Here is a 19539-nt window from a genome sequence, read left to right on the forward strand (position 1 = left end):
GAGAAGGTGGTAGAGTCAAGGAAAAAATCTGCATAGAAATGATTTTTGCACTCTTACAGATTTAGTGAGAAAGATTTGGGAAAGAATGAGTGGTTGAGAACACACTAGTAGAGAAGGGAAAAGCAATGGAGCAAAGTCCCAGGGACTGACCCTGATAGCCGACCAGTAAAATCACAGGGTAAGCACAGGTTTGGCTTTTGGTGGTACTGATGAAGGACATGGTGAAAGGAAAGAAAAGGAAGCCAGGCAGCAGAGAGGATCGGAGGCCCTCCACCTCGTGCCGCCGGCCCTTACCCCTGGAGGAGAGCGAGTCCTTGAACATCTCGTAGAACTGAGTCAGGTACATCACCATGGACAGCTTGTCGGGCTCCCCCACCGAGGCCATTTCTTTGCCTGTCATGATGGGAGAAATGCCCAGTTCCTTCTCAGCAATATCAAAGGCCAGTTGGTTATTCTTCTCCACATTTTGCTCATCCAAAGAATCAAAATCTCTGAGAAACAGGATGAGGAAAACACGTCAAGATGAGTTGCTTATCCCCACACCAGAAAACACAATACCATGGAGTCGTCATCATTCTCAGCCTTTCAGCTAAAATCCAGGGTGCAGTGCCTCACCGTAATCTGAGAGCAACTCTGTTTATTTCATTTCAGTCTCCTTCCTTTTACTAAGGAAATACAAACCATCCTCAAGGAGAAGAAATGATTAAAGATACCCATAAAGGAAAAAAGAGGAGGAAAGTTGGAAAACTACCCTCATTTTTCCAAGATAAAGATAGGAACTATCTTTTTTTTTTGAGGAAGATTAGCCCTGAGCTAACATCTGCTGCCACTCCTCCTCTTTTTTTTTTTTTTTGAGGAAGACTGGCCCTGAGCTAACATCCATGCCCATCTTCCTCTACTTGATATGTGGGATGCCTGCCACAGCATGGCTTGACAAGTGGTGCCATGTCTGCACCTGGGATTTGAACCAGCAAACCCCGGGCTGCTGAAGTGGAACATGCACACTTAACCACTATGCCACTGGGGCAGCCCTGATAGGAACTATCTTTAACACGTATCCTCTTGCACCTTGTGTGTGACTGTACATATTAAACTAATACTCAATAACGATAAAAATCCTCCTTAGATCAGACTGCTTCTAAGTCCTGGGACTATCACACACTGTGTCCTTTGGACCTGACAAGCTGTTCATGCCCTGAGTCAGCTCTGGTAAATCTTACTCAGCCTTCTACTTGAAGGGAAATTCCAAGACTTTCCTCAAAAGATTTTTCCATTGCTAAATTTCCTGAGTTTTCCCAAATACTTAGATTAACAAACATTTCCCACTGGGTTTCCAGCTTCTTTCTATTCAATCAAGTAACAACTGATAGCATTCTTCTCTAGGTGATTTCAGGCCTTATCGTGCATTAACCTGACTCATGGCAGTTTTTCATTTTTTAAAATTGCTTTTCTCTGTAGATTAAGCCTGCTAAACCATAGAGGCCGCATCCTGAATGAAGTCATTGTAGTCTAAACAGTGCCACGTGACCTACTCACTGGTTTGTGTTCTGTCACAAGAAAATCCCCCAGACCTTCTGCAGGCGGCCTTTGGTCAGGTCTACTGGGAATGTGTCCCCTCACCCCCCACGACCCCCCGCCCCCACCTGCCTTCCCTCTGGAAGAGAACTGATTCACCTGGCCCTTCCTCTACAGCACTTCTGTGCCACTGGTCATAATCCTCCCGAAGCTGCTCCCCGATACCCCCTCTCCTGGTAGGGCGATAAGCCCTCCTTTCACCTGCCTTTTGCCAACCTCTGCAGGAGCTAAGGGACAGAAGCACCAGAGGTCAGTTATCTTTATCGAAGCGAATCAGAAATTCCCATTCCTGAACCACACTATGCAAGGCTATTTTTACTAGCTGTTGCCTCATTAATTTATAATCTAATAAAAACAGGGACTAGGTCTTTGAGAATTCCTTAAGCAACCATTAAAACAAAAGACACACACAAATTGGGCCCTTAAATGGGCCTGATGATAAAAGGACAGGCAGCCAAACTAATTCAACAAACTCTGCCTTTGTTTCTGCATCTTCCTGTTTGGTGCCCACAGGAAGGAGGCCTACGGGGGAAATCTGAGCACCCTGGCTGCCACGGCCACCTGGTCACCGAATTGTCCTAATTCTGCACGTGAGTGAGTAAAGAACGACCAGAAGACATGTTACCAATGTACATGGGTAAGGTAACCTGAGTTTTGGGGGCGTGAGAGAGTATGTTTGCAAAAAGTGCCATCCTTTACCAAAGAAAGGGGAGCCACTGGAAATTGGGGGAGGACTCACTTTTCTGTTTTGTTGGTGGTGACATATTTGCCTTTCGCCAGCCAAATGTTCCAGCCAGCTTTTCCTCATGACCATCAGCATTTGAGAGATGGCTGGCTGAAGTGAAGAGTTCAACCTGGGGCCAATCAACAGAGTTTTCCTTTGTGTAGAGTTAAGAGGCCCAGGTGGGCGCTAAAGCCAGCTTCTGACCTTCTGAGTGCAGTGATTTTAGAAACTCAGCTAGTCACTCCGGGGCTGAACTACGTAATGCTTGACATAAAGAGTTTTAAATATAACCACATCAAAATTAATGACTGTTTTCTAGAGAAAGTATCTTACTATGTATCTCATTCTAGGAAAATGTACAAAATTTGGCTATTTGAGAGCAGTGTGCCCTGAGATCCTTCAGGAATACAAAATGAAACACAGAGTCTGGTCACAACTTACATCAGATCGGGGCGGTATCTGTGGATAATCGCACACAGGGCCAGGCCACTTTTCCAAGACATGGTGAGGTCTGTCACATTCACCCCTGCGTAGCCATCGGTCTGCCTCTGGCACCAACCCAGCAGTTTGCTTGAACGAGCTACAGACTCTAAAACAAGAAAAGTATTGTTGGAAGTGTAGTCACTGAGTAGCACTGAGGATCCTCTGTAGTATACATATCCAGTTTGAAAAATTACTGAAGGTAGGGATAAAATAGTTGTCACCGGTTTTCAAAAGTAAGAAGCTATGTGACTGGTATCCTGATAGTGGAATTTTAGGTAGACAAGAAACTACGGATTTACCCAGACTCCGAGGTCACGTCTATCTCCCTAACAGATGGATAAGTCACACCAGGTTGTTTGGACCTGCTCAGGCTGAAGCCCGGTGTCCTGCGGTGCTCTGGTCACCAATTTACATAGCAGAGCACCGTCTCCAGAGGCTGTCACCCCCACCTGCAGTGCTTCTATCGTTCCCCTGGAGAGTTGTGTGGCAGCTGGCAGGGGAAGCTCCCTTCCTTCGAGGTAAACTGGGAGGCTTAGGGCAGAGAAGCCTCCATTCCACCCAGCAGCACAGCAAACCAGCAGCGAACAAAACCCTGCTTGCACCCTTGCGCAGGTGCTGAGCCACCTGCCAAGAGAAGACACTATACGATGACACTGGCCTGGCCAAGTCCCCCAGACCAGACGAACCTGGGTACTCTCGATTATAGATGATCACATCTTGAAAAACTGAATACGTAAACACATACACTTGGATGTTTTCTAGTTCATCCATATGTCTTCTATAACATGAAGAGCTTTTATGAAAATCCGTTTGTCTTACAGCATCAGAAAAGCTCTGATATGGAGCATTCAGAAGAATCTGTGAACTTGTATTTGTGACCAAGAAAGTCTGCTACCTTAGTTTAGGCAGCTGAAAATATTTAACCTTGGACTAAGTCATTTAGTAATTTGTGAACATAAGATAAAAACCTCATATCATAAAAACCCTATTTAAGTCTTTCAGTGAAAATGTATTTTGAAACTATACAGTGTCATCCTGGTGTCATCATTGTAAATCTCTTGGCTTCAGAAATTAACTCTATTCTGAAGTCTCCTAAGTCTGTATATTCATCAATCCAATACATATTGGGCAACTTCAATATTCCAGGCTCTAAAATAATAGTGAACAAAGATACATTCTCTGCTTTCAAGGAGAAGAGATCCTACCAGAGAAAGACAAAAATGTTTCCAACTGCCTGTTGGTCATCATATTCATCTTGATAGCCCAAGAGCATATCAAATTCAGACTGTCAAAGCAGAACTGGAACGTTTTTACTCTCCCGTTTCCTTGTTCAGACTGATGGCAGCACGATTCACAACTACCTTTTGACCCAAAGCACAACCAAGCTGCCAATGCCTTTTGATTCTGGGTCCTTAATATTCTTTCTCTCACATAATTAATACCGGCATTAACAAAATGGCTGCCGTTTTTGACCACTCACTATATGCCAGGCATTGCAGTACAGAATGCTTATAATGTGAGGTGGATATTTGTTACCCCTGTTTCATAGACAAGGAAACCGAAGTTCAGAGATGCTACATAACCTGTTCAAGCCCACGCGATTCACAAATGGCAGAGCTTGGACTGGGACCCAGGTGCACCTGGCCCCAAAGTCACAGTTCTTCTTGCTCCACTGCCTTTTCCCTTCTCCATCCTCAGCGTCAACACCAGATTGAGGCTCCACCACTTTCAGCTTGACTATTGCAACATACTTCCAACTAGGTCCCTGGCTTTGGCATTTCCCTTCTCCATCCGATCTTACAGGTAGCTGATCAGGTATACTCATGTCACTCTCCTTTTAAAAAAAATCTTCAGGGGCCCTTCAATGAACACAAAATATGGAATGGCCTTTATTTCCATCACTGTATCATAACAATGTTGTAGTACTTAGCTAAAATGCTACGGCTTCTTCCATAAAAACCTTAGTTGGCATGTGTGTGCTCATTCTCCCTGTCTCTCTTAACAGCATCGGTATCTGATTTCTCTACACTCTCATAACACCTTAGACCGAGGTTTCTCAACCTCCATGTTACTGCTATTTTTGGCTGGGTAATTTTTTATTGTGGGAGCTGACTTGCGCACATGGGAGGTTTGGCAGCATCCCTGGATGCCAGCAGCCACCCCCATCATGACAAACAAAAATGTCTCCAGACACCACCAAATATCCTCTGGGGGCAAAATGACCTCTGGTTGAGAACAACTGCCTTACGCAGTACTGTGCACACTGACAGCTCAACAAATAAGTACAGACTTCTCTGTACAGGTTACCTGGATTTCAAAAGGCCATTACCAGAACTCACCATTGCGTATCAACTTTGGGGTAGTTCGGGAATTCACCAGGTTCTCCATTTCCAGATGAATATCTTTTGTTTCTCCAGTATCATATAAATGGCGCACCTGGAAGAAAGATAAAAAGTCATAAAGAGGGAAGATCAAATACCAAGTAACAAATTCCCACCTGAGAGCAGAATGACTGAGAGGAAAGACTGGGACAGCAGGTCGGGCAGTTCAGACAGAATTACGATGATGACCTTTAAATCCTTTCTGGAATGCAGAGGGGCTACATATAAGCAAATACATAGTAACTGTAATAAGTTGTGCTAAAAACTAGCTACTCAGCCAGGAAGTCCCTTTGATAGTCTCTGTTGGATCATCAATGCTGCCCATCGGCAGCAGGCTTCATGGACGCCTTAGGGACCACACACAAATACAGAGGCGTAAAGGTGTAAACTTCAGGTAGAAAGTGAGTAACAAATTACACTAGAACATAGGCCAATAAATTGAGTGGGCTGCTTTCTGAAAACTGTTGAGCTCTTTGGGATCATTATGCTTTATGAAATGTCACTCTAGTGTACTAATAAGGCTTTAGATATTCTGAGAAATAGCACAGAAGTACAAAAAACAGACCAATGATGTCTTCTACTTATAGAGAGTGTCTGACCTTTCAAAGTTCTTTCAAGTGAACAGTCTCACTTGCCCCATGGCGACCCCATGAGCAGCAGGCATTATCGCCTCCCTTTACAGGTGAAGTGAAACGACCAGTCCAAGTCACAAGTGAGTGGTGGGTGATGGCAGCGCAAGTCACAGCTCCTGACTAGTGAACAAGTGCTGCTTCCCTCACAACCTGCAATCTGAATTAGGAGGCCTGCGATAAAGTCCGGAATCCATCATTTCTGTCACATTTGGTCTTCAACAACTGTCTGCCTCAGCAGCTGGCTCATTCTGCTGATGGGAAATAACACCTATTTTCGCCAATTCAGAGAGCATCTATTTGGATTATGAAAGAAGTGTTGTGTATATGTTTCATATTAATAGATACATTTCAATACTTCAGAGGTCTGATCGGCCCTGAAAATGGGCCCAGATATAGATGACCGACTGGAAGGCTCTTACCTGGCTTGGCCGGAGGAAGTTGACGTTAATATTGGGATATCTGGTGACAGGGTCTATGCTGTATTGGCTGAAGTTTTTACTCACATTCTCAGGGGTGGTCTGGGGCAGCAACCTATAAATACTCTCCCTGCAATAACACACAACAATATAAACAGGCATCACAAACATCTCCCCTCCCTTGACAATATTTCCATTTTATCTGAAGGATATGACAAATCCTCATCCTTGACCAGTTTCCTCCAATCCTACAACAGCCCTTGATTCCACAGGCACTGGACTGGCTAAGGGCTAGAAGAGCAAATACACTGCTGGGGGCAGGGATAAAAAGCCGGATTCTAATTTAAAAAGCAACAAATTTCTGTTTTGTTTCTCAAGTATGCCAATATTTAATTTTTAAGAAAATCACAGATGAAAAAAGAACTTCCCACCAAATTTACCCAGAGCACCTTAAGTAACAGACTTAAAATGACACCAACCACCAATTTCACCCAGGAAATCTTACTTCTCTAGTTTTTCTGGTCACGGCATTTGTTCCTCATCAGCAAGCAAATCCTAGGAGTCTTACCTCATTTGCAATAATCAGCTTCAAAATATCTGACATTTGGGAGTCTGAGAAACGTGACGAGCAGTTCAGTGTTTTCCTTTGAATTCAGTCCCATTTAACTTCCTCTCTGATGTCAGTCAGCCCCCGCCCACCATGCTGACTCCATCCCTGCATGTGTTTCTAGTTGACAGAGCACGTAAGGTACTACTGTTTGTATCTGGTTGTGCAGCTGTCTTAGAGGAATCAGACGCCATCCCTCAGTGGTACAAAGATCCAGGTACCATTTGTCAGTAACGACTTTAACTTGGAAAGGGATAAGAGAAGAGCACTTACATTAGATGATCTTTAAATTTCTATGATTTTATGAATAAATATCTTGCCTTTCCTCTCTTAAATATGAAAACATCTTTAATTAAGAAAGGGAAAGAGAGAAGGGAGAAAGAGCCTGGATTCTGCCTGAAGACCCAACCACCTGTCACTCCTAGTTTTCTCACAGAAGGACCCCTGCTACTTTCCATTACCTCTCTGCTAGGACTTCCAGGGGACTTGTTCCTAGAGACCAACTTCGTACCATCCAGGCAGAGTCCATAGCAGCTAAAAAGCCCCGGGCTATTCCTGTTCCCATTGGCCAAAAAGGCTATGAAGGAGAGAGAAAACAAAGAATTAAAATAAATTACCTTCGAGAGTAGTTTTTGGCAACTGTTCAGATACTGGACTTCTCTACTTCACAAACTGGGAGAAGGGCAAGTCACAAAAGTTGCTGAATTCCCATGAACACAGGGCTCCCCGCGGCCTGCAGTCCTCGCCCACTTCCTGCTGTGACTCCTGCTTACCTAAGCCACACAACGCTGCAGACACTCGTTTCACAGCCCGGGATACCCAGATTTGTTCCTAATTATTATTGCCTCTACTCTAAGGTGCTGACATCCTTAACACTCACCTCCAGGAGGCTGTCCCCAACCAGAGCCACTAATAATTGGTGTCCATTCTGCTCACGCACTAAGGCGGCGTTCTCGGAGGCATACATACAAGTGAAGTCAAACATGGCCACGTCGGGCTGCCCATAGTGATTGATGGCAAAATCCAGAGATGGCAGCTGCTGCTGGGTGGAAAAGTCTGCTGCCTCCCTGGCATAGCTCAGCAGAGCCTCTTGGTCCACATTTTCCCGGGAAAGCAAGAGCTCTGTGTCGGCGTAGTCCTGTTTCCAGAGAGAGAAGAGACTCGATGGCACAGCCCAGATAAGGATGTCCAGCCTAGCCACCCAGAGCTGTACTACCTGTGTTAGAGAGAACCTGGTTTCACAGCCTTTCCCTTCTCCCTGAAGTGATTTCATATCCCAAAGTAAGTCTTTTACACAAATTAAAAAGATAGGGGCAGGCCCCGTGGCTGAGTGGTTGAGTTCGTGCCCTCCGCTTTGGCGGCCCAGGGTTTCACTGGTTTGGATCCTGGGCACGGACATGGCACCGCTCATCAGGCCATGCTGAGGCATCATCCCACATGCCCCAACTACAAAATACACAACTATGTACCTGGGGGCTTTGGGGAGAAAAAGGAAAAATAAAATCTTAAAAAAATAAAAAGAAAAGGAGCAAAGCTGTTTCTAAAGCACAGGCTTTGCTGCCTAAAAACACAGTCCCAGCCTTCTAGTTACTTGGAGCAAGTCACTACTTTGACCCTGTCCATCCACCTCGTGGGGTTGTTTTGAATACCAAATAAAACAATTTACGTGATGGTACTTTGTAAACTGAAGAAGCATTTTGCCGTTTATATTATTATCAGCAATCATTATCTTCCAGGTAGCAAATAGCTTTTGGCAACTGGGACCACATGAAGGACTAAGGAAGAACCCGAAAGCTTTAGGTGCCAAAAAGACGTGGAGGGAGGAGCAATAGCAGTCCAGGGGCTGGGAAGAAATACACTGAAGATGGAATAGAGGTTTTCAGAATAACACATAAGATTCTGAAAGGCTCCAGAGAAACCCACCAAGAAAGAGAAGCTCATGAGAGAAAAAAGCTTTCCACCTAAAGGACTGGACAACTCCTTTTCTGTTTGGAGGCTCCTGGCTACTGAGCCAAGTCTACTCTCCTAAAGTGGAGCCTCAGGTTTCCAAGTGCCCTGATGGCACTTTCAGCCACCACTACAAGATGTTAAAAGCCAAAACACAAACACTTGAGTTGGTCCTGGAAACAGCGGTTGTTCAACATTGAGTAAGTGGCCACAATAGGTTTAATATTTAGCAGCACACACAGAAGGCATGGTCCTTGCCCTCTAAAAGAATGAATAAAAAGGAAAAGTAAATCAGGTCTTGGCATTCTAGATTATTCCTAAATAATTTCAACTGATAACTATAATTCTGCCTAAGATGATAGATTTAAGTCTTAACTTAGTCCCAAGGCACACCACTGGGCTCAGTGGCCATTCCTTATTGATAAAGCATCCAACCATACACATCTTGCTTGGCTTTTGGTAGAATGTGCTGTACAGACCGCTTTGTCTTGTTTCCCCTGATACATAAAGGACCACGAAGCTGAGAAACAGATACAGGGTTCACGGGTGGGAAGGAGACTGTGCTGCAGGCACGTGCTCATCAGCTCACCCCTACACTGCTCTCAGATAACACAGTTGTGTAATTCAGACTGAAGTGACTTGATTCATCACCACCCTGAAACCCAGCTGTGAGCCTGTGGTAAGAACTGTACAGGCTTGAATCAGCACACATGGTGCCTCTTCCAGCCATCTCATCGCACAGGGACAGCAGTGCTCACATTCAGACCAAGGAAACCAAAGAAGACTTAAAGAAACTCTTCTTAAGGAACCATCCACCCTGTGGTTCTCTGACTTCATATTCAGATCATCATCTCAGGAAACACCATACAATGAGTCACCTGGTAAGAAGCTGAGCTGCACCTGACTCAGGATGGACAATAAGCCCTTATTGTTAGGTCATAAAGAGGTCTAAATACGCCCTGTCCAGTCAGTGTTGCCTGGACCTCTGACAGCCATGTCTGCAGTAAAACCACAATCATTCTCAGGCTCCCATCAACACCAGTTATTGCTTCTGGGTAAAACTCCCTTCCCTCTATCACCTGCTCCCAAAAGACAACCTACCAAATACCAACCAATAACCAGTCATAGATAGAATTCACTACAATCACAAACAAAATGACCTAAAATTAAATCAAATATTTAACACAAAATGATATCTGAGATTTGCTCTGAAAGAATCCAGGGGCGGGAATGGGGAGTGGGTTGGGGCACCACTGAAACAATACTGGCCAAGTTAGATAATGGGCACATAGGGTTCATTATACAATTCTCTCTACTTTTGTTTACACTTGAAAATTTCCATAATAAAAGATTTTTTAAAGTTACATTAAAAAACATTAGAGGAGTACATGTTCCCAGGAGATGAGTTAGGTGGTCATTTTCATTCCCTCGCAGGAAAACTCATCAGACAAGAAAATTCTTTCTCTTGGTGACCACGTTAACCAGTACAACATAAAATGTGGTTTGAAAGAAAGCCATCACTCACATGCAGTATCACCCCTTTGTCCAGTAAACTCTGCTTTTTGGCTGTCATAACGAAATAGTGCGTGTCATCTTTATAGTAGACGATGTTCTCCAAGTCGATACCTGTAACCAGAAAACAAAAGCGTGCATACAGGGGTTTGCTGAAATGAAGGGACATTAGGGCAGAAGAAAGACTGTCTGTCCATGGGTCCACCAAGACCAGGGCTATAAAACTCCAGGGAGGAAAAGAGAAAATTAAAAAAAGACACTTGAGCCGAGGCTCTAGCACATTCAATTCATGACAAGAGGGGAGCTGTCTGCCCTGACACTGCTCTCTAACTCACTGGACACACCAAGTTACCCTAAAGACAATGATCAAGACAAGCAGAAAGATAAAGATGGGAAGAAAAAGAAAGGTTAACCTCTAGTAAGAGGGTTTGGGTTAGCTCTCAGGTTAAACCTCTTTGATAGTCATCAAGGCAACTGAGGGAAATGTCCTAGACTCTTAAGGACAGGACAGACAACTAAATATCGGGAAACGGAGAGTGAACTATCGACTTTTTAATTCAATTAATCTAAAAAATAGATGCAATGGACAGAAATCATGTTCTAGAAAACAGAGAATTGGAATTTGCTGCACATTTTTGTTGCAGCGAAATATCTAAGTTAATCTATTCAAAAGCTGTCACACGACAATCTCACTCCTATCTAGCATGTGGTTTGCTTCAGGACCAAACTGGAACTCAGGAGGAAGACTACATACTCAATGCCTGAAGTCAGGTTCTCAATAAACCAGAGAACTCCCAACCAACAGCTTACATCACCAAGCACCATCACTGAGAGCGATGGCACAGAGGAAGGGGCTGGAGAAGAGTTGGTAGAAGGCAAAACAAACACTTAAAACAAACAGATAAGTAAAAACCAAAACCAGAGCAGCCCAGCCCAGCCACTGTGATGAGGATGAAGAATCCTGGAGTAGGAGACAAGCGATGTGGAAGGCATTACGCTAGGAACAAAGTATGGGAGTGAAGAATGAGCAGAGTGCAAACAGCACAACAATAACCCCAATGACCACCCATCCCTCAAACTCTCCAGAGAAAAATCACAAGTGGTTATTTAAACTTCTATCCTTATTGCTTTGGAGGCATCTACACCAACCTGTGGCTTCCCTCAGTTGCTGGAAAAATTTTTGGTTGAAAATAAAAGCCACACCACTGATCTCTTCCACTTTGGCTTCTGCTGTTGTATTTCTGTTAATAAAATTTGCTGTAATGGCAATGGCCAGTTTGCCACGAAATTCTTTGCGACGAAATCCTGGAAGGAAAGAAATTTTCAGAGGTAGCAACAGCTGGCTAGAGAAGAAGGAAGATCACTTCAAACAGGAGGAGTGTTGATGAAGGCACTGGGAACGTGGGGAGTGGGAATCAATGGGAAAATCTGGGGGCAGCTCTTCTCTATCCGAAAATAAAGTATTTACCTTCCAAAGAACATAACAATTCAGGAAAGAAGTCAATGTCTCCCACACACTAATAAACAATTTGAAATCTGAGTGGCCAGAATATTACTCAGTACTAGGGATTCCATGAAAAAAAAAGGGAAGCCACCTGCTCATTCAACTTAGATTTAATCCTGCAGTGCCAACTGCTCAAAGTTTAGCTTGTCTCCTAGCACCCCAACAAGAGTGCCCTATAAGAAGTAACCCAAGAACCAGTTGGCTAAGGGAAGGCTGGGGCCTGTCATTCAATTAGAATAGGTAGCACACATATGCAGACTCTTAGGAGTGTGGACTCTGATGATACAAACTCTCACACCAGGGTTGGAAGAGGGTCACCCTTCACTCTGCTATGAACCAGGTAAAGCAGCATTGACCAATACCTTCCAAGGTGTTCCTCCGGCCATCCCCTCCGATGATCACTTCAAATTCGTACTCCGATACAGGATGAGTTTTGGGGTGCACTAGTGCCCGCCAACCTATCCCTGTAGACCAAAGTCAAAATGAAGGTCTCTACCCACACCTTATTCATATATCTACGATAGCTCTAGATATTCTGGTAGGCAGACTGCACAACATCCCAAGCCAAAAACACTAGGTGTAAAAGCATGGGCTACAAACCCACAGAAACAAGGAAGCCTTGAAGAAGGCTCACAAAGGAAGGGTCCCCATCATACGATTTTCTACAATGAATACTGCAATTGTTGCAGTGCTGCAATGTTTAATACTATGCCAAAGGCCTTCTCATTCAATAAAAAGTTCCTCAAAAGACACAGGCCACACAAATGGAAAAGCCCCTTGAACTAGTTCTGAAAACAACCTGCAGATTCCTACAGTTTTCTCCCTCATTCACTGCCCTTTAATCCCTCCCTTATTTGTCCAATCCAACTCACGTTCATTTTCTTGGTCCTCAGGAGGCTGTACAAGTCCTTGGAATTCCACATTGACATGGATTTCAATGCCTAGGATCAAGGCTACTTTCAAAAGTATTAGTTGAAGCTGACGGATACCTGGGTAAACAAAGAGATTACACAAGTAGGGGCACACTGAAAAGAGAGTACTTGTCAGCGGTCACTGCTCACGTTCCCACCTGCCCACCTATGCAGAGTTTATTCAGATTCTCAAAGCCTCCTGTAGCAGGAGACATTTTTGAAGTCATGTTCCATAGCTTCCTTCTTTTCTAAGGGCAAATATAATTCAGTGCAAGAGATGTTCTGGAGAGACACACAAGGCCATGCCCGCCTCTTGGGTTAGGTGTTCAAAACCACCAAAAGATCTGAGACAACATGAGATGGTGGCCAATAGGAGACTCTCCTTTCCATCTCCCCCTGATTCAGTCAGAGCCACAATTCAGCAGAATCTACACTCCTGACAGGACACAGTACTTACCACAGAAGGCAGAAGATGTGCGCTCACAGGTGTGCTTTCCAGTCTGACACAAAGGGGCTGCTGTACTGCTCCCCAGGATTCCCACAGCATCTCTTTCATCCTACTACCTCACTGACTTTCACACATCCTTACAGGGTGAGAAGGGGACGCCTCAATCCAACCTTAGTCTCTTGTCATTGCCCCTCCCACCACTGGTCTACAGTTGCAGAAACCAAGGCTCAAAATGATTGAAAATCTTGCTCATTATCATAGTGAGATTTATTTATTTGTTCCATGTCCGGTGAGTATCTACCAAGTGCCAGACATGGCAGCAGCCCCAGGTATACTCAGATAAAAATCTAGCCCTTGATGTAGGACCATCTCAGCTCCAGGATAAATCCTGCCACACAGAAGGCAGACAAATCCACTGAATTAAAGACCCTTGGTCCCCTCTTAAGACCAATCCTATCTGCAGTCTGTGAGTAATCTGCTCACAGGACATGCAAATCCTCCTCTAAGTCATCTTGGTCATCTTTCCCAGGTTACCACAACCACCACCCTTCTGAGTCACACTCCCAAAGACTCATTAATCCCATGCTAGCACACACTTTCTATTTGCAGACAACTGGGTTCCAAGATGCTTTACACATTAAAGCCTGATGGATGGGCAGAGTGCTTCCTCTGCCAGTGGAATGGGGCAGCTTTTGGCCACTGTTTGATAAACTGGCACAACCGCTTCAAACAGCAAAAGGTTCAGTTGTTGAATATATCTACAAGACACATCTGGAGGAGCTCAGAACAAAAGTTCCTTGACAAGCTTCTCTGGAATCATTACTGATGATCAATAAACAAGACTTCGACTTCATAATGTAGATACTGTCTGTTCTGAATTGCTTTTCAGATAGGCCACTCAACAGTCATGAAAACGAAATCACTGGCTCCATTAACTTGTATTTACTCTATGGGATCTCAGAGATGCATAGGTCCAAGCAGAGCATGGAGATGACAAGAGTGTAGCAAGAGCTATCCAGGCTGTAGACCTCATGAGAATCACCTAATCAAAGGAATCCCATTATTGACTTGCCATTCATGACCAAACTAGGAGTCTGCTTCTCCTACAACTGTGGTTTCCCCAGGACTGTGTCTCCACAGCATTTGTTCTTACATTAGTAGAGCATTTATCTTATCACATGACAGAGAGCCATATGCCTTGTGCTTCTTCCACTGGACTAAGAACCACCAAAGGGTCAAGGCCCAAACCAGTCCTCTGTTTCCTAGCCTGGCCCCAACGCCTGCCCCACCCACTGCAAGTGCTCAGTAATAATTCAAGACTTAACTAAGAAATCATTAAGCTAAAGTCACTTCATAGGAGATACCCTGGTAGCTAAGAGTCCTAAGTTACAGAACAAACACATGGCAGCTATTTTGACTCTGAGCAGAGTACGTTTTCTATACAATAGATACTAATGATATCAGAACAAACTGGGCTGTTGTGTATGAAGTGCTCAGATAATCTGCCTGTCTCTTTCTACTGAACAAGTGGGTAGGGGGCAGGGGTGGGATCTTACAGAACTGGTTTTACTTACTGATATGGTCAATGGCTCCAGCACAGAACTTGCCATAGAACTTCTTGGCACCCAGACCTCGCAGATCATGTATGGTGAATGGCCAGAGATGCAAGACATTGTTGCGGGAGAAGGCATCTCGTTTCTCAATAACGACCACCTTAGCTCCCAATAAGGATAAGTCAATAGCTGTGCGGAGACCACAGGGGCCAGCTCCAATGATGAGACACTGAAAAACACAGCTGCTTTCAGGGCATAGGCAGCACCTCTTGAGAAAGCGCACATTTCTATAAAAGTTCCATGATCTCATAACCTTCATTCCCTAAAGTCCCCAAATAGGGCTATTCTCCCCACTACCATGAAACCTTCAAACCCATCTGGGTCATAGCAGTGCATCTGCAATGCTCGAGAGAAAAGCTGATGATTGCTATGGACAGATCAGACTCTTCATCATCAGTGCTGGATGTAAGGCCAGCACACGTTTGCCTTGTAGGCCCGCACCATATTTCAACAAACGATTTGAAAATCACATCCCATCTTTCATCAATAGGAGGAGACAATTTGGAAGGTCTGTAAGTCAAGGGGATTGCTGTCCAAGGAGAGACATACATTATTAAATACATAGTTCAGGCAATCAGAGTCCTGGAATGGGTCTACCACTCAATGATTCTCAGGAGTCAATTTTCAAGAGCCAAAGTTCCATGTACTGAAAAGAGTTCTAAAATTACCATCTTTAGACTGAAAGTCCAGGGAAATGGTCTTGAAGGTCCATATTCTAGAGAAGTAGGTGACACTGGACACTTACCTTAACTAACTGGCATTGCATGTGCAGAACAAAAGAAAGATGCAATGCTTTTGGCTTTGAATTCTCTTTCTTCTTAATAAAACTCCAGAACTCATAAAAGTCATGCCTTTGAATTTCTCGAATTTTGCTGATGAATATTTACCCAAATGCAAATCTACCAGGGATGGGTGTCTAGGTATCCACACAGGGCAAATTAAAGCTCATGAAAGGACGTTAATGACATAGTCATGAAGCCATTTACAACTTCATTTCCCTGCTAGCTTTTTTCCAAACTTCTCACAGAAAGTGTTCTTATATAAAGAGGAAAGCAGGAGAGGTACTGTTCCTTTTCTACTTCCTCACACCCACCCCTGCACAGGTGACTGAATATCTCAGGTCTTTGCCCAGGCCTACCTGTTTCATGGAAACTATTTCTCTAGATTGTGAAGACAGCAAAAGAAACATTTTGGTTCACAAGGCCCTTGGTTATCAAAACAGACCTTTGGAGTATGGATGAAAAGAGGTCTGAAGCCTGCCAATCCTCAGTTGGCAAATACAATCTATACCTTACTAGTTACTGAGTATGGAATGATGGCTTTGTAAAGATGACATGGCAAGCACCACAAAGCCATGTTCAGATAAGATGCTAACAGGGCTTGGGTAGTCCTTTGGCTAAGTGACCTGCATCCTCCTAGCAGCAGGAGATTCAAAACAGAGCCTCACAAAATAAGAAATTCCTACCCTACTTGACTTTAGGGTTGTTCTGAGATAGCTGAAACTTGAATGTTCAATATGTGAACACAGGGAATAAGAATAGGATCTGGCACACAGAACAGTCAAATGAACATAGGCAACGGATCCACAAAATTTCAACAAGGTATAAGCTTGACTTGCTATACAAGGTGGTGGCTAGACTCTGCCTAGTTCTCACCCAGTCTGCCTCTACTCAATCCTTTTCTTTGGCCCACCTCTACTCAAACTCTTTTCTTTTCTGGTTAAATCTTAGGTCAGTGATCCCAGGCCTGAGGGCAGGCAAACCCTCACCTTGGTGTTGGCACATGCTTTCCCCTTTTTGTAGTCCTTGTGGCTGCCCCGTTTGTCCAGCTTTGCCCAGAGGGCTTTGGCTTTCCAGTAGTTAAGCTTGGACTTGAGTTTGTGATAAAAGGAGCGGTAGTCCTTCGGCTTCAGCTCCAGGTGGTCACAGAGCTCTTGGAAGGCCTTGAGGGTCCCCTTGCAGGTGGTGGCCTGCACAAACCGGTCAAAGAGGAGGTGAGCTCGATTCACCATCTCCTTCTTGCTCTCCTCCATGCCTCCCTACTCTCAGCACCCTCTGACAAAGGGAGCAGTGGGATGGCTGCTGATCCAGCTGACACAGTCACGTTAATCTAACAAAAAGAAAGAAAAAGCAACAGTTAGCAAATCCAAATTTGTATCTATAAACATTTTCTAGGAGACATAACTCTTTCCAAGTGGAGTTCCTCAGTGTCATAGTCATTCTCAGCAAACACACACCACACACCTTCTACACTCCAGCAGTCTCTGGGACATTGGGGATGGAAAGTGAGTAAGACGGTGTTTGCTTTCAAGGACCTTACAGCTTAGTGGGTGAGACAAACTCACGAACAGAATGTTAAATGTAGCAGGCTAAGTGTCATTAGAGCGAGAGGCACAGGGGCTTGGGAACATAGAAGAGCATCTAAATCATAGGGAGGGGTCCTTGTTGAAAATGAACCTCTGAGAAGCGACAGCTGAGTCTCTCAGAATAAATAAGTGTTAGCCAGGCAGGGCAGAAACGCAGGACATGGGAAAGAAAGTAAAATAGGAAGGCTTGTGAGTGAATCTTACACTTGAAAGAGTCAAGACTGATCCCCAGGTTGCCAGCTTAGGCCACTGAGTAAATGGTGACACTAGGCCAACGGATTAAAGACAGAACTCATTTGTGAGGGTCGGGTGGCGAGTTCCGTTTTGGACCTGTTACATTTGAGCTGCCTTAGTGGAGGCGCTCTCTGGGCTGTCTGGTATGAATGTGAAGCTCAGTGGAGTAGCTGGAGCCCCAGCCCCAGATTTGGGAGTCAGTAGCATCCAGGTGGGAATTGAACCTACGAAAGCCGGTAAAATCACACAAGGAGAATCCATGGGAAGAGAAAAGCCCGGGGCTCTGGATGAGAGCTGGGACTCATCCACCTGTAAGGGGCTGGTAGAAAGAGATGAGCTCTCTAAAAAGATGACGAGGCACAGTGGAGAGCAGCAAGGGCGGTGTCACAGAGTCTAGGCAGCACAAAGTCAGCAGGGATTTAAAGGACTGAAAACTCCTGCCACTGCATGTGGCCCGTGGCAGGGTGGGGAGGTTTTACAGCCACTCCACTTTGCCCACAAACTTATTTAACAATAATGGTGATGATGTCTATTCCTTCCACTTATCAAAAACATCCACACACCTACCATCCTACGTTTGCTGGATAGAAGCTTTAAGATGGGAAATGGCACCTTACATGCTCCTTTATCCACCCACTCCTTTGGGTCTGTCTCAACATTTTTCTACCATGTTTTATTTATCATTACCACTTAGAACTATTTTTGGGAAGGAGGAGGTAACCAAAACTAAGCCTTAGCAAGTAATGAGACAAGCACTAACATGGCTCTGAGCCCACACCTGTCAGATACTGGTTGCATGAGCCTGAATAACCAGTATAAGTCACTTGGCCTCACTAGGCCTCAATTTTCCCTTGTGTAAGACTAGGAGGTTAGACTGAACCATCTCTAAAACTCTCTTCCAATTCTGAAGTTCTCTGAGTTCAGTGCTGAGAAAATCTTCTCGGTCACAGTACTCATTTCTGGTGCTCTAGTCAGAATGGTTCATCACAGGTGCATCATCAACTTACCATGAAGGTGACAGACAGGACTGCACTGGAAATTTAGTTTAAAGAGGATTTACTCTTGGAGATGGGGAGAGGCAGAGGAAGGAGCTGTTGATCCACTGTGTTCAGGAGGGGCACAGAAGCAAGGAGTGAACCAACCTGAGGGTAGTGGGGGCCCCCAAACTGTATGTGCTGATGAAATAAATTCTCAGAAGACAGACACAGAAGAGACCCATGCTCTGTCCTGAAGCTCTGACACTGAGTCAGCCACTGAGCAACAAAATCCCCCTTCGTGAAGGAGAAATAAAATTCTGCTTCTTCCTACACCTCACCATGATATTATAAGGTTAAACCAAATCAACTGGAGATGTGTCAAGTTTCACGAGAGAAAGCAATAACTAAATACAAGGAACTGCCATTTTCCCCTTTTCTACGTCAACAGGCACAACACTCTCTGTGTTCCATGGAGGCCAAGTTGAAGACAGTAATTCTTTATCTGAAAGACACTGACTTACCTTCTCATCTCAAATACGTCACTTACTCCACAACCCCTCCTGGCTCTGGATATGAAAACTACACTGCTAAAAACACAGCTTGTCCCAACATCCACACGGCCAGGAGGCCAGCAAGGAATGCAATTAACTGGAACTAACCTTCAGTTTTCCTTAAATAAAAGTTTATTCTAGGTAGCAGTAAACAGCAAGAGAAATATTTTAAAGTTCCTAAAAAGAGCCCATTCTTTATCATATAAACCAACTCTTATCTTAGACATGGTAGGTAGTTAAAAGATGGCTTGTAGGGGCAGAAAAAGCCAGATGTGTTTATCCAAAGGCAGAAGAAAGGGTGAGATGTGACAACCAGTGACTAGAAACAAAGGTACCAGAGTGATCGCTCCATCAGGGGCCCTCTTTGCCACTTGCCTTCTTTGTGGGGATTTCTGTAGCTTTATTTGTTTTTTTGGCAAGCCTACAGCATTTTGCAATCCTGACCTTGCATACTCTACCTGTGTTTATAGTCAGCTTTAACTCCACCAGAGACACAATGTTTGCAAAGCTTTGAATACACCTGGTCTGATCTCTCTGCCTTCTGTCAAGGGAGAAAATGATTTTCTTTGTTCCTAAACAGCAGCCCCACCTTCCATTCCTTGACAGGATTTGGTGCACTCAGTGCCTGATGTTCTTGCTGAAACCAACACATTAAAGCT

At 44.4% G+C, this 19539-nt stretch overlaps 1 protein-coding gene across 1 annotated transcript in view; it reads right to left on the reverse strand.

Moving 5' to 3' along the window:
- Positions 1-16862, reverse strand: part of MICAL3 (microtubule associated monooxygenase, calponin and LIM domain containing 3) — a 112564-nt gene extending 95702 nt beyond the window's left edge. Inside the window, 12 exon segments of the mRNA XM_046647593.1 lie at positions 295-491; positions 2741-2888; positions 5122-5218; positions 6215-6341; positions 7280-7395; positions 7699-7956; positions 10291-10391; positions 11427-11582; positions 12144-12245; positions 12654-12770; positions 14715-14922; positions 16522-16862. Of these exon segments, the coding sequence (XP_046503549.1) occupies positions 295-491; positions 2741-2888; positions 5122-5218; positions 6215-6341; positions 7280-7395; positions 7699-7956; positions 10291-10391; positions 11427-11582; positions 12144-12245; positions 12654-12770; positions 14715-14922; positions 16522-16785 (1891 nt within the window). The 5' untranslated portion in view covers positions 16786-16862.
- Positions 16863-19539: the final 2677 nt, after the last annotated feature.

The sequence above is a fragment of the Equus quagga genome, chromosome 1 (assembly GCF_021613505.1).
Source record: "Equus quagga isolate Etosha38 chromosome 1, UCLA_HA_Equagga_1.0, whole genome shotgun sequence".
NCBI classification, from domain to species: domain Eukaryota; kingdom Metazoa; phylum Chordata; class Mammalia; order Perissodactyla; family Equidae; genus Equus; species Equus quagga.